General features: G+C 37.0%; 1 protein-coding gene across 1 annotated transcript in view; it reads right to left on the bottom strand.

The window, feature by feature from the left end:
- LOC124555311 overlaps positions 1–25604 on the bottom strand; it is a 471119-nt gene that overhangs the window by 66416 nt on the left and 379099 nt on the right. Inside the window, exon 21 of the mRNA XM_047129186.1 lies at positions 24380–24637. Coding sequence (XP_046985142.1) covers positions 24380–24637 — 258 coding nt within the window. The remainder of the gene's footprint in view (positions 1–24379; positions 24638–25604) is intronic.

Below are 25604 nucleotides of genomic sequence, written 5' to 3'. Positions count from 1 at the left end.
AAGAAACTAAATATATATTTAAAAATAAATCATTTATTGCAAGAATCTAACTGTAATATACATATTAATACATGATATAACAATATATTATTGTTTATTGGCACAATAGATATATATAGTTGATATATAGTGTTTTGTGATAATTGTCAAACTTAATCTTTTACTGGACAGTAATCTGATACATGGTTTTGTATTCAAATTTATTGACAGTAAACACTAAAAATTAGTGTTCTACTATTAAAATGAAAGTTCAGTAAGAATTTTTTTGTCTGGTTCAAGTGAATTTGAACCATATTTTCAGGTTTTTGGACTATCAGATAACTGCAGTATACATGAAAATATTTTTGTGTATTTTCATTCATGTAAGTTGACATAAAATTTGGTAGGTAGGTAGCGTGATGGAGTCCATTTTCCACTAGCTTGCCATGGAACCTGTTCCAAATAAAGAAAAATGATGGTAGAGAATAATTATTTAGCCAATGAGATGTAGTGAATTTACTCCAGAAAAAATGGAATACTAAATGTAAGATGGAAGCTGATTCTAATAAACAGTAAAATGATGAATAACCACTAGGTACAGAAAAAACAACAGTTAGTGAATAAAATAGGGGTTCAACTTGAAGAAGACAGTAATCTACGGTTACTTTGAAAATGATAGTGTCTGTATTTTTCATAATGTTTATGGACATTGTTATTAGATCACTATAAGCCATGCTCTGTGGCCATAGGAAAGAAGTCTGTGTTAGAGGAACATGTACTGTATTAAACAGAAGTTTCAAACACCATTATACATTGTTAATTATGATTTAATCAAAATGTGGGATTAGACCAACATAATTTAACTGTTAATTTTTTAAAGGTTCATTTACTTCCCCATATGAGCTCTACATTTTAGAGCAATTCCACTAGTTTTCACATGTATTAATCACAACAGTACTGTTAAAATAATACTGTTAAAGCTACAGTAAAATAATTATTATGTAGTGGTACTTACATAAACGCAATGTTTTAAGACAATTAAGCATAATCATTTAATTGTTTTTAAATATTTTTTCAGCAAAAACTTTTGTCTTTTATCTTTTATATTGTCCCATAGTATATTGTCAAAGATTTCTCCTGTGAATTTCATGAGTTGTTCTATTTCTAACCATTTTTTTGTGTATATAATGTATGTTTCACATATTATAGTTATGACACACTCACTGCATTTCCACATTTATTTAATAAACAGCTTATAATAAAATATGTTCAGTGAATAATTTGGAACCCCTTTTTGGTAAACTGAGTAAGGTGGTACAGTTGTTAAGGCATTGTAATTGTATTTGGGAATAGTGGGGAACCAGAGCCCCATCTGGATATCAGATGAAAGTTTTGTATTGTTTCCCTACATCACTTAAGGTGAATGCTCAGATGGTTTCCTTGAATAGAAGAATGAAAATTACCTTGCCAATTCTTGTATAGTCTGAATTTTTACTCTGTCTCTAATGACCTCATTGTTGATGGGATCTTAAATGCTGATCATCCTTTCTTTTATAGGCATGACAGATAAGTCTGCAGATGTCATTAATTAAGAGCAATCTCTCTACTTTCATGCTTCTAAAAAGTATTATATGGTTAGGATTGTTGCCTCCTTAGACAGTAATGTGATGCTCAGCAAATAACAATTTGAATAATAAGACAGCTATTTACACAATCATTGGACATAGGTTAGCAGTTTTAAATAATAAAAATGCAACAATCAGTATTCTATGACTTAACAAAGACATATGATTATTACAAAAGCAACAGTCTTGGGGAATAATGCTGGAGCACATGACTGCTACAATCTTACCTTTGCAGGAGGGAATGGAATTGTACATTGAGTAGTTCAAGTATTTCACAAAGGGATGCTATGTCATGAGTAAAACTCACAAAGTGTGTTAGAAGGTTCAGTTATATATGTCCTCATTTTGCTGCTATATGTGAATGACCTATCATATGATTTATAAAAGGAGGCAAGATAGTATATTTGTTTGAATGATTTGATTTTGCAAAATTACACTTCATTAAACTGAATGACACACACACTCACATTCATATACACACAGTGTTCGTCTATAAAAATATGTTTAACATAAAAAAAAATCATCTCATGTTGTATTATTTTTGGCATAAAACACTTATCATATAGAGGTAATGCTATTCAGTGGCTAGAACATAAACAAGAAATTGATTATTGTAGTTTAGCACTCATAATTATCATTATTTTTCAGTTCATGTTTAGCTATTACAGACTTGCAAAGGAAGTGTAAACTGGTGTGAAACTGGTCCACTTTCTGTGATTCATTTATATCTTCGTTCCGTTTCGGTCAGTTAAACTTGAATAAGTTTCAAACTTGGGAGAAATTCAATAATAGATATCTAAAGAATGTGGCAATAATCTCACACTTTTACAAACAAAAGACATTTAATGCATTTTGAGATAAACATTCTGAAATTTGGGAAACAAATGTGGTCCATGTTGAAAATACTGTGTATACGGATGATTGTTCTGTTCTGGACTATGGTATGACTCGATACACACTCAAAGAAAACATTGCATACATGTATCCCCCACGTATATATTATTGGGCAAAACACAGAAATTAAAAGGAAGAATTTCAAAAACTGAATTTAGAAAGAAGACAGTTCACAATTTTCAAAGGAATATATAAAGAGATCTCATAAAAAGGAGAAGTATTACTAAAAAGTTCATTTGAAACACCGATAAACACCCAACTTAAACAAAAGAATTTAATTGTAACACATTTAAGAATCCTTCCTCATTAAACAGAGTAGGAGATGCTGCTTTCCTTATTATATCTTACTATTAAATATTCTAAAGAATCACCAATGACTGCATACTGAGGGCTCTACATTTTATGGCCTCCATTTCTGATTTTAATTTGATTTGTGTGGCACAGTTTGTCAATGAGGACTTTTGCTTCTTGTTATGAAGGTTCATCTCCACACAAGCAAAAGTGATCAAGGGCCTTTAAAATTTATAGATATACAGCAACCTGGTAGACCCTTTCTTTAGCTCTGCCAGGGCTGTATTTGTGAAATGACATGTGTGTTTCTCGAAGATGGATTTTCAAAATGCTAATTATCTAACAACAGTAGAAGTTCCAGTAGTTATCAGTGGTACATTCAAACAAAATTCCATAGACATTGCACAAAATAATAAAATATATCCTCTGAAAGCCTAACAGATACTTAACAATAAACACATTTTCTTTACAATCTGATGTTACTTGCATCCTATGTGAGCAACAGAAAGTAAGTGTAATAAGAAACTGAGTAAATAAAAATATCTGCCAACCTCAATGTCCTTTCAAATAAAATTTTAAAGTTAAAAATAACTGAAATATTAGAACCCCTTTGTTATCTAGTTAATTCATTCCTGGAAGCATGAAGTACTCAAGATAGAATAAAAATTGACAGGATCCCACCACTTTTCAAAAAAGGCAATTCCATATGTGCTGGTAACTATTGGTATGGGACAACGAGGTTTAAAATTAAGAAGCCTCTGAGAAGTACAGGGTGTCCATAATTAATGTTCCAGTTTCAAAACGTTGTAGAAAGAGAAACATTGCTACAAATGATGTCAAATTTGAACAGCATAATATTGAAGCATAGGGAAATGTTATGGAACACAAAAAAAATTATCTAACATTTTATCAATAGCTGGTGCTGTAAGCATCTTGATGCAGAGGGGGTCAGCTACAAATGACAGATGAATTGCAATATGATGGCTACAGTTTGAGTTGCTCATTATACCATGCATACTGTTCACTGTGCATGACTGCGCAAGTACAGCAGTCAACAGTTGTTATTCTGTTAATTAGGTAAGCCCAACCACCACGGCAAAATCATCCCACATCCAATGGGAAAAATTGGTTTTTAATTGCCTTGATGATGATGTTTGGTTTGTGGGGTGCTCAACAGCGCGGTCATCAGTGCCCATACAAAGTCCCTATTTTTTCACAGTCCAATTTTCACCTGGTCCAATCTAACCACTGTCACAAATGATGATGATGATGATGATGACAATGATGATGATGATGATGATGAAGACAACACAAACACCCAGTCTTCGGGCAGAGAAAATCCCCAATCCACCCAGGAATTGAACCCAGGACCCCGTGATCCAGAAGCAGCAATGCTAGCCACTAGACCATGAGCTGCAGACTTTTAATTTTTCTCAGGCCAAAAACTGCATAAAACGCAAAATGACATTGGTTTTTAATTGTCTTTAGGCCAAAAACTACATAAAAAGCAAAATGATATCGGATTTTAATTGTCTTAGGGCCTACAACTGTATAAAAACAAAATGACATCAGTTTCTAATTGTCACTGGCACAAGACTCATTCAATATGGTGTCCACTGTTTTCTGCTACAAGTTTAAATTGAGAAACGGTATGTTCTACAAGAGACTGGTGTGTCTCAGAGGTCACATTCAACCTTCAATTCAGCTACATTCATAACTAGAGCAATGAACATAACATATTTCAGATAACCTCACACCCAGAAGTCACAAGGATTACGATCAGGTGAATTGGATGGCCAGTCTGTAGCGCTGTAGCGAAATGACAGCTGACAATTGTAGCATTTCTGAAATGCCTCTGCAGTTGCCACTCCACTGGCTGTGTAATGTGCAGAGGAGCCCCATCTTGCATAAAAATGATCCTACCCACACATCCACATTCTTGAAGCACTGGAATGATGTTGGTGTGCAAAAGACTTTCATACAGTTTAGCAGTGACAGTATACATAACAGGACCTGCATGACTCATCTCCTTGAAAAAATATGGCTCTACGATATACGGTGCCATCAACCTGTACCACACAGTCACCTTTGCAGAATGAAATGGTACTGCGTAACGTGCGTGCAGATTTTCCATTGCCTATATTGTGCAATTCTGTACATTGTCATGTTCTTGCATATGGAAATGGGTTCATCTGTCCACAGAATGTCCCATGGCCCTTCATTGTCCATGCAAGCAAGAAGTTCTAAAGCAAATGTTTGTCTTACTAGCATCTCAGTAGGAAGCAATTCCTGAACTTGGGTGATTTTATATGGAAAGCAATGCGCACCTCAACAGGAAGCAACTTCTTAACATGGGTGATTTTGTATGAAAAGAAATGCAGGATGTTTCATAGGATTTTATGCAGCATGCTTGCAGGCATGTCCAACATCTGGGCAATTCCCCATGCACTGCATGTTTTCACACCACCACTCAACCTCTCCTGCAATGCTGTTGCCACATTTTCAACATACATCAGATCAACTGCTTTCTTCCCTCTGCCACACTGCACTTCAAAAGTATCTGTCATTTCGGATTTTGTAATCATTTTCTCCAGACCCTTAGCAGATATCGGACCAATGCCTTATTTCATACCCTTGATTGTCTGGAACATCTGCAGGGAGACTGGTGCACAGTTATCATTCTTGTAAAAGAGCTTTGCCAGCAATGCATGAGTCTTCATGGAGACAGTTGTATTGGGCATCTCCGAGGCAAACTGGGAACAGCCACGTGCATATTCGCACACTTACAGTGCCATGTATTTCTAAAAGTTTCATTAATTTTTTTCTGTTCCATGATGCTTCCTCCCTGTATCAATAATATGCTGTTAAAATTTGGTGTCATTATGAGCAGTCGTTCTCTTTCTACAGTGTTTTTAAATTGGAACTTTTATTATTTTTATTATTATTGTATATAGTTTACCACAACTTGCCTGTCTCCTTTCTTGTGAAGTATAACAATTACAGTAATTCCAGTTTTGGGTTTTTTTCCCTGATGGCATTCTAGAAATGATTTAGCAAGTTATTTTTTTATTACACTGCCTCTTTCTTTAAATATTTCTATTGAAACACCATCACTTCCAGTCCTCTCTCCTTTTTTCACATAACACAATTATGAGTTCTTTCATTCAGTCCTACCTAAATTATGGGAAACCCAGTATATTCAGAATTCAAAAGATGACCTTCAGAATAATGAAATGATGTAAAATGAAGGGTTCAAGAAAATAATTTTTATTGCTCTGAAGATGGTTTGTCAATGAGCTGAAATTAGTAGTCAATAACAGAATTTTTGTGATCTTGACCTAGGATTTTTATCCAAACATTTTTAATAAATAGTGGTACTTTGATTGTTAAGAAATGCCAACAATAAAATGCTATCATTACAGATGAATATGGCAATTACTGTACTTCTTCAGGCTTTCCCAGCAATCTTATGACATCTTGAGATTTCAAGTGTTCTGCTGGATATCATTGTCACCTACGCACAATATGTCAACAACATGACTCATAGTCTTCATCAGATGTTAGTTGAGACAGTCTACATTCCTTCCAAACTAAATATGTAAGCACAGACCAAATCTGGCTTAAATTCAAAGAAATAATATTGACAGCAACTGAGACACTTATACCAAATAAATTAAAAAGGGATGGAACTACTTCCCCACGGGACAAAAAACAGGTCAGATCACCATTGTAGAAGCAATGAAAAAAATATGTCAAGTTTAAAGAACCCAAAACCTTCAAGATTGGAGATGTTCATCTTGAGCTTGTGGCCAGATGCATCAGACTGAGGATGAAACATCTCAGGGTGTTTCTAGTGGGACCACAGTTAGAGAACTTAGGACCAACAACACAGGGGGCAGACAACAGATATAAATTTTGGACCCGTTTAACTCGACTAACAGTTTCAGGCAGTGCCTGATAAAAACCATGAGTCATGCTGTTGACATATTGCACACAGACAACAGTGATATCTGTCAGAACACCTGACATCTCAAGATGGCAGTTACTACTTAAGACACTACACTATGATGGATTATGTCCATTAGCAGCTAGCACTTGGACGTATTACATATACATAACAAAAACAAGTATGTAGTGGCTGCTTTAGTACTTTGTTGGTGTGTATTTTACAGTTTTTCCGTAAATGTGTTTGTATTTAAATGAATGAGATGCATTTCATCATACAACAGAATTCTTCAATGTGCAAGATTTTGTGAATTTATTTCTACTCATTGCCTTGTAAATTATGTACCAAAAAGACCAGTAAAACATCTATGCCACTGTAAATTATCAGTGACAAACTAATACTCTTGACTGTTATCAGAATCCATTTATCAAAAGTATTAAGATGCTGCATACTGCTTTCATGTTCAATAAAAGTAAATGTTGAGTTAGAAGCAGTTCCCATATTAAATACAATAAATGCTTTGCATCACCTGGATACCTGTAAATGTGTATGGGCTTAATTTCAAGAGGGGGAGGGAATTAACGTGTAAGCCTTATGAAGTTAAGAAAAAATAAAAATAACAGAATAATCAAAGAAAGGTGGTCTATTCAAAAGTGCATGTCTTTTCACATCTGCAAAATAAGTCTGCTTCTGGGCAATATTCAGTACCATGTTGCTACATCCCTTGCTTTCTAACATGCTTCAATCCTCTCTGGTATACTATCCACTTGTTGTCAAGACATTGCTGCTTGAGTCTGGTCCAGTCTTCAATGGTGGGCTCCACTATTCAGTGGCAGCACCAACTCAGTGGCAGCACTGACTCTCTTCTGTATCATCCAGAGTGAGAAAGGTTCCTGCAGTGATGCACTGCAAGTTTCAATTGCTAAATCACATTCATGCCAGAAGATATTACATGCTATTCCATTCATTTAATTCTCCACCTCCTGGAAGAAGGTGTTAACAATGTGGACATGATGCACTAATATGTTGCTGTCTTGAAAGACAAATTCATCACCTAAATGTTGACCGTAGAACTCGACAATAAGTTGGAAGATCCTGTTCCAATACTCCACAGTCATCAAATTATCTCTGTGGCAGTAAGAAGCATCTGACATCCAGTTGAGTACTGATCCATCACCTCACTGAACCCCCAGGATGTATGCCTCATACACACATTGATACCTGGCCACCTCAGTACTCTGCTATGACAAATGTCAGGCATCACACATATCTTGCACTCTTTGGTGAAGAGAACTTGACACCACAGCCCCAGGTCTCATTCCATCTGTATCCTTGGGCAAGTTCGTCATGCTTGAGTGGGGAGGGGGGTTGTACTGTTAGAAATAAATGACAAATTGACAGTTATGTACTGTCTGAGACAATACAATCTCCCAGCTGGCACCAAAACTTTAGCAGACTATTCTACTCCAGTCTCCTCAATGCAGATGCAAGCCAAAATTTGTAGGTAGAGGTCATCAGCTGATGTTGTTGACTAAGGGTCATCAGCGTGAGACAGATTTTCAATGTTTTCTGTCTCAAGATTCTGGTTGAATGTTTGAATGACATCACTGTGGTGTAAGCCAAATCAGTGGGTAACTTACCAGTCCAACAACTCTTCTTGCTGTAGACTGACAATGTGCATAAAATCTAAGTTTGGCATGACCCTTTGACAGAGTGAATACTGTACACTGGCAGCATTGTCCTATTCATGACTGGAAACAATGAACAGCACTGTGGATACAGATTCACTTTTACATGTAGTCATTTGCTATGGTCAAAAGAGTGTTAAGAAAGACTTCCCTGATAAGGAAAAAATCATGAAGGTGGTGAAAAACTTGTTTAAATAAGCAATAAATACTTGGTCTTACTCTCCTGTCCCCACAAACCACAGTCAGTCTTTGGCCTTGTCAAGCAACCTCCTTCACAGCATGCTGTCCATGGCATCATCTTCCCTTGCTCCAAGTATCTGAAGATCATTGGGCACCTGATCTCTCCATCTTATTTTCAATCTGCCTAAAGGTCTTCATCCTTCAGGTTTCTTCTCTAACACTTCTCTCAGTCTTGATCCCTCCTCTCTTCTATAGACACATTCATCTCAACCTCCCTCATCTTGGCTACTGCAACAGTATCTTGTTCATTATATCCCTCCATGAGCTCATGGTTTTTTATTCTTTGGCATTCTCCTCCAACATAAATTGATTCAAATATCTTCTGCTGAAGCCTTCCAGTGTAACTTTTACAAGATTTGTAATCTTCTTTGGTATTCCAGCCTTCTGCATTTTGTCCCATTACCTTTCTCTGTGTATGGTTTTGTATGCTTTCTTAAAATCAACAAACAATATTGCTGCTGTTCTGCTGTGTTCCCAATATTTTGTTATAGCTTCTTTCAGTATAAATATCTGATCATTGGTGGAGCAAATCTTCATAAATCCCACTTGCTTCTAATCTATTATCTCTTTTAAATATGGTTCCAATCTTTTCTGGACAACTTTGGAGAACACTTTATAGACTGTGCTAATTAATGACCATAGAGATAGACTAAGAGATGAATACACTAAGCGGATTCCGAATGACGTAGGTTGCAGTAGTTACTTGGAGATGAAGAAGCTTGAACAGGATGGAGTAGCATGGAGGGCTGCATCAAACCAGTCTCTGAACTGAAGACCACAACAACAACAACAACAACAATTAATGAGATGCCTCTATAATGTCTGCATTCTTGTTTATTGCTCTTTTTATAAATTGGTACCATGACCGCTTCTTTCCACTCAGATGGGATTCACTCTTCATTCCAAATGTTGATAAATTGTGTACTTGATTTGCAATTGTGTCTCCTCCCCTGTTAAGTAATTCAGCTGTTATTTGATCACCCCCTGGAGCTTTGTTGCTTTTAGCACTTTTATTGCATCTAAAGTATCTTGCAATGTCAGCAGTGCACCTAAGGGTACTATGCTCTGATATTTATGTTGTTCCTTCCTTTCTGTACTTCCATCTTCAACATTTAAAAACTCCTCAAACTATTTCTTTCAAATTTCCATACTTTTCTCCTTTCCAAAACTGTATTACCATTTTATCTGTAATGTCATACATCCATGGTATGTATCGTTCTCTGAAGCACCTAATTGAAAAGTAAAAATCTCATGCATTCCTTGTAGTTTTATCCTGTTCTGTATTTTTCACTAGATTTTTGACACACTGTATCTTTTTCCTTCTGAGAAAATTTCTGGTTTCTCTGTTAGAATTTTCATTTGCTTGCTCAAATGAGCAATAAATAAATATATTCACAAAACTGTTGGTGGAACTAATTGTTAATTGTAGCAAATTAGTTAGTTGTTGCTTAACAATAAAGCAAAAAATTAATTTTCTATTTTTTTTAGTTTAACTGTACTATTATTTGCTACTAAATTTACACTGCGCAACATCATTTCTAGGTATAAATAAGTTTTGTTTGATTTTTACATTCATTATATTGCAGAATTTAAACCTTTGAACTACTATAATTTTAACTGAGAAATTAGACAGTGCAAGGTGTATCAACAAAAATTATAATACTAGATTGACAAGACTGATACAAATTTATGAAATAGCAGGAAATATTGTAAAATGATACAGCTGTTCCTAAAAGTGTTCCTTGAAACAGTTTTGTTCAAACTTTGAAACAGTTGCAATTGGCAGGCATTCCTTTCCATATGGCCATAAGTGAATTGTAGCACACTACGGAAAAATGAATTTAAATGAGGTTATATGAGTGCTGCAGATCTTTGTGTACATGATTCACATTACTTCTGAAGAAATAGTCAACATAATGCATGGTGTTATCTTATACTGCAACATCAAGGTCCAATATTATGGAAAGGATACTTGCTAATCACCATATAACGGAGATGCTGTGTGTGTGTGTGTGTGTGTGTGTGTGTGTGTGTGTGTGTGTGTGTGTTTTTGTGTGATCTATTTTTGACTTAGGCTTTGTTGGCCGAAAGCTTATTTTGTGACAGTCTTTTTTTGTGCCTATCTGTGACTCAGCATCTTCAGTATATGGTGAGTAGCAACTATCCTTTTCGTAATATTGTTACATTCCATCCTAGATTTTCCATTGTATAATATTAAGATTAATGTGATTTACATGTACTTCTACATGATTACTCTGCAGGTCACAATTAAATGCCAAGTGGGGGTTCATTGAACCACATTCAAGCTATTTCTCACTGTTCCACTCTCAAACAGCTAGCAGGAGAAATGAACACTTAAATATTTCCATAAAAGCTCTGATTTCTCTTATTTTATTATGATGCTCATTTCTCCCTATGTAGGTGGACACCAACAAAATATTTTCACACTCTGGGGAGAATATTGCTGATTGAAATTTCATGAGAAGATCCTGCCGCAATGAAAAATGCTTTTGTTTTAATGACTGCCACCCCAATTTGCATATCATATCCATGGCACTCTCTCCCCTATTTCACAATAATACAAAACAAGCTGCCCTCCTTTGAACTTCACCAATGTCCTTCGTCAATCCAATCTGATGTTGATCTCACATCACACAGCAATGCTCCAGAAAAGGGGGGACAAGCATAGTGTAAGTAGTCTCTTTAGTAAACTTGTTGCATTTTCTAAGTGTTCCGCCTATAAATCACAGTCCTTGGTTTGTTTTCCCCAAAATATTATCTACGTGATCATTCCAGTTTAAGTTATTTGTAATTGTAATTCCTAATTATTTAGTTGAATTTATAGCCCCTAGATTTGTGTGACTTATTGGGTAACTGAACTTTATCGTATTTTTTTTTTTATTACTCATGTGGATGACATCACACTTTTCATTATTTAGTGTCAGTTGCCCCATTTTGCACCATACAGATATATATGTACCCGATTCTCTGTACATGGAGGGCATAGGGGCCTGAAGATGGCACTAATGAGATGCCAAAACTGGTCATGTAAATAAAATAATAACTTCTGAAACATACAGTTGTTTGGTGATTTTTCTTTGGTAAATACATGACTGCCTGCTGTCCCGTATCCTCAGTGGATCAACAGAGAAACAGATATGTTGTTTAAATCATTTTGTAATAGATTGATAAGGAAGGCATCTCAGCTGAATTGGCACATAACATCTTGGACGAGGTTTTTTGATGTGATTAAACTGAGTGTGTGATGGTTCCATGACAGAAAACACTTAAGGGAGCAATATTTTAAAACTCATTCTTCAAAAAGCTGAAGCCCTATCAAAAGACATCAGATGATGATATATGACTAGATGAAACAGAAGTTTTCTATTACATCCGAGTATGAAGCTCAAATTCATATGGTGGGTTATGGGGACCAATAAATGCAAAAACTGTTTAGTTTACAGGTAATGTTTTGACAGCTAAATTTGAAGAATCATAACATATTATCATTATTTACTGTTACATAAATGGGCAGTGATTGGTTTTATTACACACTGTTTCTGAAGTACTAAAAAAAAAGGGTAAAAGCAGAAATGACCCAGTTTAAAGCACAAAAAAGAACACATGCACTAAGACAATGTACTTGCTCAAGTATTTATTTGTTAATTCATCCAGGGATCATCTCACAATGATATAGGATTTGACAGTGTAGTACATTGGAAATAAATAACTTACAATATATTTATACACAAAGAATATATATAAATAAGCTTTTGTGAGGCTAGGACAGCTGGTGTGTCATGGCATTGGCAAAGGAACTATCATGGCATTTGCCTGAAATGATTTAGGAAAACCATGGAAAATATAAATTAGGATGGCCAGGCAGAGCAAACTACATTTTCCCAAATATGAGGCCAGTGTCTTAACAGCTGTACAGTCTCATTTGGCTGATCCCTACTGCACAATGTTCGCTAATTTACATACTTTTTGCTCCAGTTAACTTAGAACGTAAGAACATGCTTTTACTACTCATCACTGCACACAAGAAGGACACCTGCTGTTTAGATGAAAACATTGGATGAGCTGGGCTTATAAATAGTTTTCTATGTTATGTCTTTAGATCCAGTTCTGTCTTATGGACAGGGTGAGCACCAATCTGTGGCTGTTTGCTGATGATGCCATGATGTATGGGAAGGTGGCATCATTGACTGACTGTTGAAGGATACAAGATGACTTAGACAAAATGTCTAGTTTGTGTGAATGCAGCATGATCTGAAGCTAGAAAAATTTAAGCCAATACAGATAGCAGGAAAAACAATCCTGTGATGTTTGAATACAATTTGAGTAGTGTATTGCTTGACAGTCACTTTGATTAAACATTTAGGTATAACACTGCAAAGCAATGTTAAATGGAATGAGCACATAAGGATGGAAGTTGGGAATGTGGACTTCAGCTTATTCAGGGAATTTTAGGAAAGTGTGGTTCATCAGTATAGGAGACTGCATATAGAACACTAGTGTGACTCATTCTTGAGTAACGATTGAGTGTTTGGGATCCCCACCACGTCAGATTAAAGGAAGACAATGAAACAATTTGGAGGTGGGCTGCTAGATTAGTTACCAGTAGGTTCGATCAACGTGCAAGTATTATGGAGGTGCTTCATGAAGTCAAGTGGAAATTCCTGGAGGGAAGAAATGTTCTTTTCATGGAACACCACTGACAAAGCCGGCCGGGGTGGCCGAGCGGTTCTAGGCGCTACAGTCTGGAACCGTGTGACCGCTATGGTTGCAGGTTCGAATCCTGTCTTGGGCATGGATGTGTGTGATGTGCTTAGGTTAGTTAGGTTTAAGTAGTTCTAAGTTCTAGGGGACTGATGACCTCAGCAGTTAAGTCCCATAGTGCTCAGAGCCATTTGAACCACCACTGAGAAAATTTAGAGAACCAGTATGTGAAGCTGACTGCAGAATGTCCCTACTGCCGCCAACATATATGATGCATAACAACCATGAAGATGAGATAAGAGAAATTAGTGCTCTTATAGAGGCATGCAGACAGACATTTTTCCCTTGCACTATTTGTGAGTGGAACAGGTAAAGAAATGACTAGTAGTGGCCCTCTGCCACGCACCATACAGTGGCTTGCAGAGTATGTCTATGGATGACGATGTGAGTTTTCTTTTTTTGTTGTTGCCTAATCTCAAAAAAGTCTTGGAAGAATGAAGAATGAAACTCTTTACAAAACTGTAAATGAGTTATCTTAGGAAACAAAAAACATTGATTCTGAAGTGGCAAATACTCTGAACTAAATGGAGACTATTTTGGAAAGGATATTTTGTTTCACCAAATACATTTTATTTGCTATGTCCTTGTTCAAAATCATCCTTATACGTCCTACCAAATCAAAAGACATGGGTAAATAAGAGAGCTGTAGGTGCACTCAGAATTTTCATATGTTTTCACATCATAAATCAGCAGCTGTAAGATTATGATTATGGCCAAGGTTGAATACAAAAAAAGAGTTTTTTTCTGGAGTACTGCACATTCAGGCATAAAAGCCATAAAACATGGGGTTCTACAAGGCTCAATGATAGAGCTCTTAAGGTTCTTACTTTACACACACACATCAAACAATGTTTCGCATCACCTTGGTTCCAAGAGTTCCGGAACCTGTACAGAAAATTGGAATAGAGATCAAGATAAACATCATTTCCACCCCGTTTATTGCTCATGAAGGCCACACATTGCATGTTGTGCCACCACACAGTGAGACCTTCAGAGGTGGTGGTCCAGACTGCTGTACACACCAGTACCTCTTATACCCACAAGCAAGTCCTCTTGCATTGATGCATGCCTGTATTTGTTGTGGCATACAGTCAACAAGTTCATCAAGACACTATTGATCCAGATTGCCCCACTCCTCAATGGTGATTTGGCATAGATCTCTCAGATATGTTGGTGGGTCACATCGACTATAAATAGCCCTTTTCAATCTATCCCAGGCATGATTAGATTAGATTAGATTTACTTTCATTCCAATTGATCCGTAGTGAGGAGGTCCTCCTGGATGTGGAACATGTCAGAAAAACAACAATACATGACAAATATTTACAACTAAAACAAATAAGTTGTTCGATAGGGTTCATGTCTGGAGAATATGCTGGCCATTCTAGTCAAGCAATGTCGCTATCCTGAAGGAAGTCATTCACAAGATGTGCATGATGGGGCCACGAAATGTCATCCGTGAAGATGAAATCCTCGCCAATATGCTGCTGATATGGTGCAGTGTCGGTTGTAGGATGGCATTCATGTATCATACAACTGTTACGGCGCCTTCTATGACCACCAGGGCCACACGTCAGCCCCACATAATACCAGCACAAAACAGCAGGGAACCTCCGCCTTGCTGCAATCGCTGAACAGTGTGTCTAAGGCATGTTGATGGGCCCATCTGTACTGTGCTGCATGGTGTCATGGTTGCAACAGTGGACCTCACCATGGATGTCAGAAATGAAGTTGCGTATCATGCAGCCCACTGTGCACAGTTTGAGTCATAACTCGACATCCTATGGCTGCACAAAATGCATTATTCAACACGGTGGCATTGCTGTCAGGGCTACTCCGAGCCATAATCTGTAGGTAGCGGTCATCCACTGCAGTAGTAACCCTTGGGCAGCCTGAGCAAGGCATGTCATCAACGGTTCCTGTCTCTCTGTATTTCCTTCATGTCTGAACAACATCGCTTCACTTCACTCCAAGATGCCTGGACACTTCCCTTGTTGCGAGCTCTTCCTGGCACAAAGTAACAATGTGGACACAATTGTACCGTGATATTGACGTTCTAGGCGTGGTCGAACTACAGAAAACACGAGCCGTGTACCTCCTTCCTGGTGGAATGACTGGAACTGATCGGCTGTCAGGCCCTCTCCATCTAATATGCACTCCTCATGCATGGTTATTTATATCTTTTGGCAGGTTTAGTGACATCTCTAAACAGTCAAAGGGACTGTGTCTGTGATACAATGTCCACAGTCAACTTCTATGTTCAGAAGTTTTGGGAATATGGGTGATGCAAAACTTTTTTTGATGTGTGTAAATAATCTTCCCTTAAGCCTAACCACCAAGAGAACTCTTTTTCTTTATTGACAACACCATGAATCTCATATGTGAGACAAAAAAGCCAATCCACACCACAGGGAATAAAAGGACACAACTCAACTAAGCTAATGGCTTAAATCAAACAAACCATTTATTAATATAAAGAAGACAGTTGGACTAACTTTTTGCACTACTTAGAATAAAACTTCAGTGGTCTTGACTATATCACTGATTGATAACCATGTCAAATTTGTCTATGAAACCAAATACCTAGGGGTTTTCACACACAGAAATGCCATGTAGACATAAGCAGGTCCAAACTGACAAAGGCAGGCCATGACATTTGGCTCACATACCTAGTCCAAACTTTGTGCACTTTTAATACACAACTGGCCATTAAAATTGCTATACCAAGAAAAAATGCAGATGATAAACGGGTATTCATTGGACAAATATATTATACTAGAACTGACATGTGATTACATTTTCACGCAATTTGGGTGCATAGATCCTGAGAAATCAGTACCCAGAACAACCACCTCTGGCCGTAATAACGGCCTTGATACACCTGGGCATTGAGTCAAACAGAGCTTGGATGGTGTGTACAGATACAGCTGCCCATGCAGCTTCAACACAATACCCCAGTTCATCAAGAGTAGTGACTGGCATATCGTGATGAGCCAGTTTCAATTGGTGAGAGATCTGGAGAATGTGTTGGCCAGGGCAGCAGTTGAACATTTTCCATATCGAGAAAGTCCCATACAGGAGCAGCAACATGAGGTCGTGCATTATGCTGCTGAAATGTAGGGTTTTGCAGGGATCAAATGAAGGGTAGAGCCACAGGTTGTAACACATCTGAAATGTAGTTCCCACTGTTCAAAGTGCCGTCAATGTGAGCAAGAGGTAAGCGAGACGTGTATCCAATGGCACCCCTTACCATCACGCCTGGTGAGACGCCATTATGGTGATGACAAATACACGCTTCCAATGTGCATTCACTGCGATGTCGCCAAACACGGATACGACCATCATGATGCTGTAAACAGAATCTGGATTCATCCCAACAAATGACGTTTTGCCATTTGTGAACCCAGGTTCGTTGTTGAGTACACCATCACAGGCACTCCTGTCTGTGATGCAGCATCAAGGGAAACTGCAGCCACGGTCTCCAAACTGATAGTCCGTGCTGCTGCAAACTTTGTCGAACTGTTCGTGCACATAGTTGTTGTCTTGCAAATGTCCCCATCTGCTGACTCAGGGATTGAGACGTGACTGCACAATCCGTTACAGCCAGATGCGTGTCATCTCGACTGCTAGTGACACGAGGCCATTGGGATCCAACACAGCATTCTGTATTACCCTCCTGAACCCACTGATTCCATATTCTGCTAACAGTCATGGGATCTCGACCAACGTGAGCAGCAATGTCGCGATACGATAAACCGCAATCGCGATAGGCTACAATCCGACCTTTATCAAAGTCGGAAACATGATGGTACGCATTTCTCCTCCTTACACACGGCATCACAACAATGTTCCACCAGGCAATGCCGGTCAACTGCTGCTTGTGCATGAGAAATTGGTTGGAAACTTTCCTCATGTCAGCATGTTGTAGGTGTCGCGACCAGCGCCAACCTCGTGTGAATGCTCTGAAAAGCTAACCATTTGCATATCACAGCATCTTCTTCCTGTTGGTTAAATTTTGCATCTGTAGCACGTCATCTTCATGGTGTAGCAGTTTTAATGGCCAGTAGTGTATTAGTAAGGTGTACTACATAACAGATTTTGAGAAAATCGCAAGAGAAGTTTTACACGTCAATGATGTACCAGTGCATGGCGACCATGAACATGTGTTGCCGGCGGTCATGTGGTTAGCGTTCAAGTTCTCTAATCAGTCGATTGAGTTCTGTTCATCTTTTCTTTTCTTTAACACCAGTCAAATTATTAAGTATATATTACATTTGAAAGGTAATACAATGAAAAGATACATGTATTTGCATGCATTTTTATTGAATTTCCAGTGTTATATGGCTGGTTACTAAATTGTATTATACCAACAAATATTATGTGAATTTTATTTCTATTGGCAATTTAAAAACTTTATCAAGCACCTTCAAACTTGTTCATACTCCACTGACAACAAACGAGAAATTGCTTCTCATGAAGATGCTTTTAAAATACATTCAACTGTACATTACTAATTTGCAGTATTGATATTTACGAAAATGTTGTGTTATGCATGGTTTGCATCAAAATTGTCACAAGAAAGAGAAATTATTCAAAATGTCAATGAGCTTTGTTTTTCCTTGGAAACTCTGAAGTCTCCTTGTGCACATGGGAAAATTGCAGTCATTCAATGTAGTAGATGCCATCTTAATTTAGGTTTTCTGTGTGTATATGAAAAATATCATCCTACAACTTGTAATGTCTAAAGCACATCTGACAATTCATCACAGATTACCCTCATATTCTGGTATATTGCATCTCACTGTATTATTGAATAAATTTATTTATACCTTTACTTATTTACACCTGATTTCCCAGCCTGCCCCACATCCTTGAAACCTGTGTCTGCATATCGAAGTGTACTGGTGCAAAGCAGTTCTTGGTACCTTACCCAATTACAGGTATAAGGGATTTCGGAAAGCACAACAGGCATACATTTTCCAGAAAACTTTCTGCATTTGGTCATTTAATTGTCAATAATTATGAGCACAATATTTTTTGGGATAGTAAAAATTAGCAAAGAACCAAGTAACATTGCAAATTTAATAAAAGTTTTTGTAAATACACATCTTTTCATCATATTATCTTTTAAATGTAATATGTATAAAAGAATATGACTAGTGACTAGTTTTCAGGGGGGGGGGGGGGGGGGAAGAAAGAAAAAAAGGTCATGCTTGCTTGGGGTGACAACTTATCAGTAAATCACTGATGTGTAAAACTTCTCTTGTGATTTTATCAAAATTGCCTAAGTTGTATGCTTTACCACTTGCACATTATGTTGTCCTCATGGACTACTAAATGTGTACAAAGTTTCAGTTAAGTCTGTGATATGACTGTCATGGCTTCCTCTTGTGAGTATACTACATTTTATGAAAACATCAATTAAGAAACATAGGAATTATCTGTACTGTGACACCAGTATGCCTTTCATCTGGTGCTCATTTATGGATTTACTTAATGGGGACACAGTTCATAGTCAGCAAAGTTATTTAAAATCCTAATGGAAACTGTCAGAACAATACTGTTCAAATAGGCAAATGAAATATGTAAACTATTGTTGAGGAAATGGAGCATATTACCCCTACCATGTCAATACGTACTGGAACTACTATATTTTATCAAGAACAACTTCAGCAAGTTAGACAGGCTATGTGTAATACCCCTCCCTCCATGGCAATATATACTGGAATTACTGCTCAGGATGTCCCAGGAGGAATGGTCAATATTCAAAGATATGACAGGAAAACTCATTTGAAGCAAAAAACTTCATATGGACATTTACTCTATTCAAAGTGTTTTTGATATAGAACATATTTAACACAGATTTATTTTTGAGCTAATGGTATTCACATATGCATCTTATCCTAAGTGCCAGATTGGCCATGGTAGTTAAATTAACTGGCTACCAAGATTGCACACCTTACACGATTAGATTTTTGTCTATTGGGTTGGATGAATTGATTGATCGATTGATTTTTATTTGGTCTCATTTGATTACATTTTGTAAAAAGTGTGTACTTTTAATATGGGACAAGTCAACTTAACTTATTTTCTTGCAATATTTAACTTATTTATTACAATTTAGTACATCAAAGTGGCAATACTTATAATAATGTTGCATACATTTTTCACACATTTTTTTTAGGTCGTGAGAATTATTTACATTCTGCATTATTCTCATATATACATTTTTCTCTCAGTATTCATGCTCTCAACTTATTAACATATCACAACATGTTCAATTAGTTACAGTACCTCTATAACAGTAATAGTAGCATTTTTCATTCATTGATACATATACTCTTCTGCACTATAAAATTCTTTTTCCATTAAATAATTCTTTAAAAGTTTTTAGAATGTCTTTTTGCTCACATTGTTCTGTAAACTCTTTGGAAGGCACTTTATGAATTTGACACCCAAGTATCGAGGACCTTTTTTTGGCAACTCTCAGTCAGTGTTATATATTTCTCAGTTGACCTTTATTTCTTGTTTCATATGTATGAACACCTGCATTTCTTTCTAGTACTTCATTTCCTTTTATTAATGACATTATTGTTTTGTAAATATATAGAGATGGAAATGCCAGTGTTTTTAGACTATGGAAAACAGTTCTGCATGAGTCTCTTTGTTTCTGTCAAGATGGTCCTAACAGCTTTTTTTTGCAATGTAAATATTCTTTTTGTATTTTTGCTGCTGGACTTTGCTTAAACAGTAATTCCATATTGTAGGTATGGCTCAAATAGAGCATGGTACACTGTACATAGAAGCTCCTTGTTGGCATAATGTGCAAGCTGTTTCATAACAAATATTGCAGTGCTTCATTTACAGCAAACATTGTGTGTGTCTATATATATATATATATATATATATATATATATATATATATATATATATATATATATATATATATATATATATATATGTTGACTCCACTGGAGCTTATTGTCAACTGTAATGCCCCAACATTTAATAGTGGTAACTTCTTCCAGTCTTGTTTCATCTATGAATATATCTGTGCATTCTTCCTTTTCTCAATTTTGGAACACCATGAACATTCTCTTTTTTAAATTTAAAGTTAAGTCATTTTTACAAGGCATTGTACTGTGTTATTTATTGACATAAATGCAATTCTTTCCAGTGTTTCCAGATTTTTTCTACGTTCATTAGTGTCATGTCATTTGCATATTGTTTACAAATAGATTAAACAGAAGTGGGTCAAGTACAGATCCTTGAGGCACTCCATACTTAATATTCCGATCTGCATCAAGTTTCTGTTTCCACATACTGCTTTCTGTTGCTGATGTATGATTTTATCCACTTGGTTGCATGTCCACAAATACCATAGCTTTAAAGTTTTTCAATAAGTGTAGCATGGGTGATTGTGCTGAATGCTTTAGAGAAATCCAGAAACATAGCAGACACAGAGTTCCTTTTGTCTAATGCATCTATAATGGATTCTGTGAGGCTTGATGTAGCGGATTCTGTAGATATCCTTTTTTGGAAACCTTGTTGTGCTGGAATCAGAATACTGTGTTTCTCCAGGAATGTGGTCAACCTACCATGCATGAGCATCTCTAGTGTTTTTGAAAAACCAGATATTAAAGACACTGGTCTGTAGTTATTTGGATCATTTTTGTCTCCTTTTTTAAATATTGGTACTACTTTGCTTACTTTTAATTTTTCTGAGAATGCTCCTCCTCTAAATGAGCAGTTTGCAATACGCAAAAGAGATTTGACTATTTCTTCATTCGCATGTTTTATTAAATTATTTGATACTTCATCATCTGCTGCAGACTTTTGGGGTTTTAATTTCTGTATTATTTTTTTTGAGATCTGTTTTTGCCAGTGGTTCTAGGAACATTGAGTGGGATGGTTGGCCGGAGTGCTTTAGCATGCTATGACCATTGATGATTTGTTTCCCCTTTCAAATTTTGTATAGCATCCATAAAGTTGCTGTTCTGTATATTAGCAATTTTTCTTCCATCTGTAACTATGTTGTCATCAGTTCTCATTAACTTAATAAAATTGCTGTTTTTTACCCTTTTTTGGCTATATATTCCGCTGTTGATTTTGTTATGGCTCTGTTTATCGAAATGGCTTTTGCTTCTCTTATTAATTGCCTGTACTTCTTCTGATACTGTTTATATGTCTCCATATTCCCTGCTTGCCTGAGCTCCTTCGCTCTAGTCCTGAGTTCAATTATTTCTTTCATAATCCATTTCTTACTGTGACCCTGTTTTTCTGATAGGCTACTTTGGGGAAGAAGTGTGAGGGGGGGGGGGGGGGGGGAACCTGAAAAAGTAAGATGAACTACTTGGTTGCATTACGGATGGGAATGTGAAGAGGCACTCAGACAAGCAACACAGCATATTCTCCCAAGAGTGCATAAATACACTGAAGCTTACAGAGGAATATTTGAACATTTATCGTGAACTGTGCAACAGCTGCAATATGACGTCTGCGATAATGCCTATAGGTGAATGTGTTAAAAAATATGCATTTTTCAATTGGTACTTTGTAAAATGCATGCTGTAATGCTGATTAATTGTTGTACATGTATAAACTTCAAAACGTATTGAATAATACAGAAAATAAATAACTATGTATATTAAATGTATTCTATTCAGAAACCATTCAGAGTAGGGTGTATGTCCAAATGAAGCTCTTTGGTTCAAATTATCATTCCTGTCATATCTCTGAATACTGACTATTCCTCCTGGGACACCCTGTATTTTGCAAAGGAAAGTTAGAGAAGAACTCAGAGAACTCACTAAGGTTAACCATCTACTTAATGATAATGTAGAACAAAGGTGCTACATATATAGGAATAATATTATATCTCCCAAAAACCAATCAAGAATGCTTGAGGACCTTCTTTATAGCGAACAAGTTGGAATTCAATATAGTCTTTCCTGCAGATAAAACAGCCTGTGACTTCCTTAGTGTTAGTAACCAGAATGATTTATAGACTGCAGTTATGAGCGTAAATAGTCCCACTGCAAGTCAGTGATAATAGCAGTGAAAATCTTTCCAGATAATGTAGTTCAGGGATCAACAATTTCACCATCCAGCAAACACAGATGCTTCTCAACTGCAAGCAGCAATGGAAAATGGTGAAGTACTTCATGACTACTCTGCAATTCACAGTAACTATTTGACAGAAGGTTCACAGAATAACTTTTGGGCTGTTTCACTACTATTCTGTCCTCTACTGGCACCTGGAAAAAATTAACATCTAAATCTTTCTACTGTAGGAAATATGCAGCATTTATGTCATTCATTCTATCAGTTGTGTTTCTTACACTGGCAGCAACCATGTTGAATGTGCTACTATTTACAGCAGAATTTATATCTAAGCTGCTCTGTTTTGATGTAGAAGCACAGCCTAGAAAGCCAAATTGTGATTTGTTCTGCAAGAACATCCCCATCATTTGTCAGCGGCGGCAGATTTCTGAAGATAGAAGTACACTTTCAAGAATGTTCCTGTGTTTTTGTCATGCACATGCACACGTGCTTTTCATTTTTGAATTGACAACTACTTTTGACTTAAAAAACATTGTTCCATTCCTGTATGATTATGGATGTATGTATGTATGTATTGAACTGGGGACATAGAAATGAGAGAGAACCTTCGTCCCCGCCATAGCCCTCAGTGGTACACAACCCCACAACAGGCTACAGCAGTCCACTCACCCCACCAGGAATGTCTCATTTCTGACAAGTGTAAACCCAATGTTTGTGTGGTAGAGTAATTATGGTGTACCCGTACATGGATACAGTGTTAGCACACCAATTGCCGACATAGTGTAACAGAGGCGGAATAAGGGGAACTAGCCCGCATTCATCAAGGCAGATGGAAAATTGCCTTAAAAACCATCCACAGGCTGGCCGGCACACCGGACCTAGACACTAATCTGTCAGGTGGATTCGTACGGGGGACCGGCATGCCTTCCTGCTCGAGAAGCAGAGTGTTAGACTACATCGCTAGCTGGGCAGGCATGAGTACTGCATGAGAAAGACAAAGTTCTGGTTCACTTTTTATTGACTTTTTGTAGGACTAAAAATATCATCGAAACCTTATATGTAATAAGATACATGAAGAATAGATTAGAAACGAAGGGAAAATATTATAAACTGCTACTGAAGCTGTGTTTTAATTATGTAAAGTCAAAGTCTGTGGGGGAAACACTCCATACTTTTTACGTTTCTAGGGTCTAATAATTGATGGAACACAATACATGAAAGGAAATTCTGCATTTACTGTACAAATACGCTACTCTACCATTATCATTATACAGGGAATGGACATCTAAAACCTAACTCCTGACCAATCAAGGCCAATAAAATTATCTGAAATACAGTTCCTCTTCTACGCAGTAAGATTTTTTTGTGCTCTTAAAATAATACTAAGTGCAAAGTGTAGAACGAAGTGACATCTATAGTAAAATTGTGTGCATGAAATTAGAAACCCCTAATACAATGTGTGACATGTAACAGAATCATTACCATTTGTTTGGCGTAGTTTCAAATGAAAACATAACGTAAGGCACTCTTTTAAATCACTGTACAAGCAATTTTAAGGCAAAAGAGAACAATTAACCTGATGATTGTAATTGATGATGGTGGTGTGTCTATATTCCCTCTGTTATTAAATTATTAAATCTTACCAATCAGATGAACGTTAGCAGAGTACTTTCTTAAACAGATGGCTCATTTCAAAGCAATAGTTTGTTTAAGGTAGTAAGCAATCTACTAAATATCATTGTTAAATATCTTCATTTATTTTTAACTGCAGCTCAAGTGTTTCTTACATACTTGTAAATTACTTTGCATGAGGATAGCTCTCAGTACTGCACTGCAACATACAGAAATGAGTGTTGTAGTCTGATACTAACCATTACTGCAGGTTCCATGCTCACTATAGTAAAAGTCTCTGTCCATCAGTAGTGATGAGCGATCAGCTGCAAAAGTGTCATCAGAACTCAAGAAACAATCCCGACGAACCACATGGTAGTTAAATGATCTGCAGTTGAAATCCTGTTCTTGATTGCATAAGTGTTTGCATTCTGGAGCATCATATATCTGTGGGATATACCTGTCGGTGTATGGAAGGAATCTTCCAGGGTAATCTGTGTAGTCACAGCTTGGTGGCTCTGAAATCAGATATCATCTTTGAATAAATATGTTTCAGTGAATTTTTAGTTTATTAACAAACAATAGGTGTGAACTGGTAATTTTCTATTATATGGTACCATTTTAATATATTATTAACAGAAAGAAAGATACAGTTAACTCTTAATGTATGTTATACATTGAGGTGACAAAAGTCATGGGAGACCTCCACATTTCATGTTGGACTTCCTTTTGCCCTGCATAGTGCAGTAACTTTTGTGGCATGGACCCAACAAGTTGTTGCAAGTCCCCTGCAGAAATATTGAACCATACTGCCTCTACAGCTGTCCATAACAGCGAAAGCGTTGCTCGTGCAGGATTTTGTACACGAACTGACCTCTTCATTATAGCCCACAAATGTTCAATGGGATTCGTGACAGGTGATCTGGCACGCCAATTCATTCATTCGAATTGTCCCGAATGTTCTTCAAACCAATTGCAAATAATTGTGGCCAGGTGACATGGCGCGCAGTCATCTGTAAAAATTCCATCATTGTCTGGGAACATTAAGTTCACAAATGGCTGCAAATGTTCCCCAAGTAGCTAAACATAACCATTTCCAGTCTATAATTGGTTCAGTTGTATCAGAGGACCCAGTCCATTCCATGTCAACACAGCCCACACCATTATGGAGCCACTACCAGCTTGCACAGTGCCTTATTGACAACTTGGGTTCAGGGCTTTGTCAGGCATGTGCCACACTCAAACCCTGCCTTCAGCTCTTACCAACTGAAATTGGAGTTCATCTGACCAGGCCGTGGTTTCCCAGTCACCTAGGGTCCAACTGATATGGTCGTGTGCCCAGGAGAGGTGCTGCAGGCAATGTTGTGCTGCCACCAAAGGCACTCACGTTGGTCATCCACTGCCATAGCCACATTTCACCACACTGTCTTAACAGATACATTTGTCGTACATCCAGCATTCATTTTTTGTGGTTATTTCATGCAG

Source organism: Schistocerca americana, chromosome X, assembly GCF_021461395.2.
Source record: "Schistocerca americana isolate TAMUIC-IGC-003095 chromosome X, iqSchAmer2.1, whole genome shotgun sequence".
Taxonomy (NCBI): Eukaryota; Metazoa; Arthropoda; class Insecta; order Orthoptera; family Acrididae; genus Schistocerca; species Schistocerca americana.
Note: the sequence above shows the minus strand (reverse complement) of the source record. Positions and strands in the feature narration are given on the sequence as shown.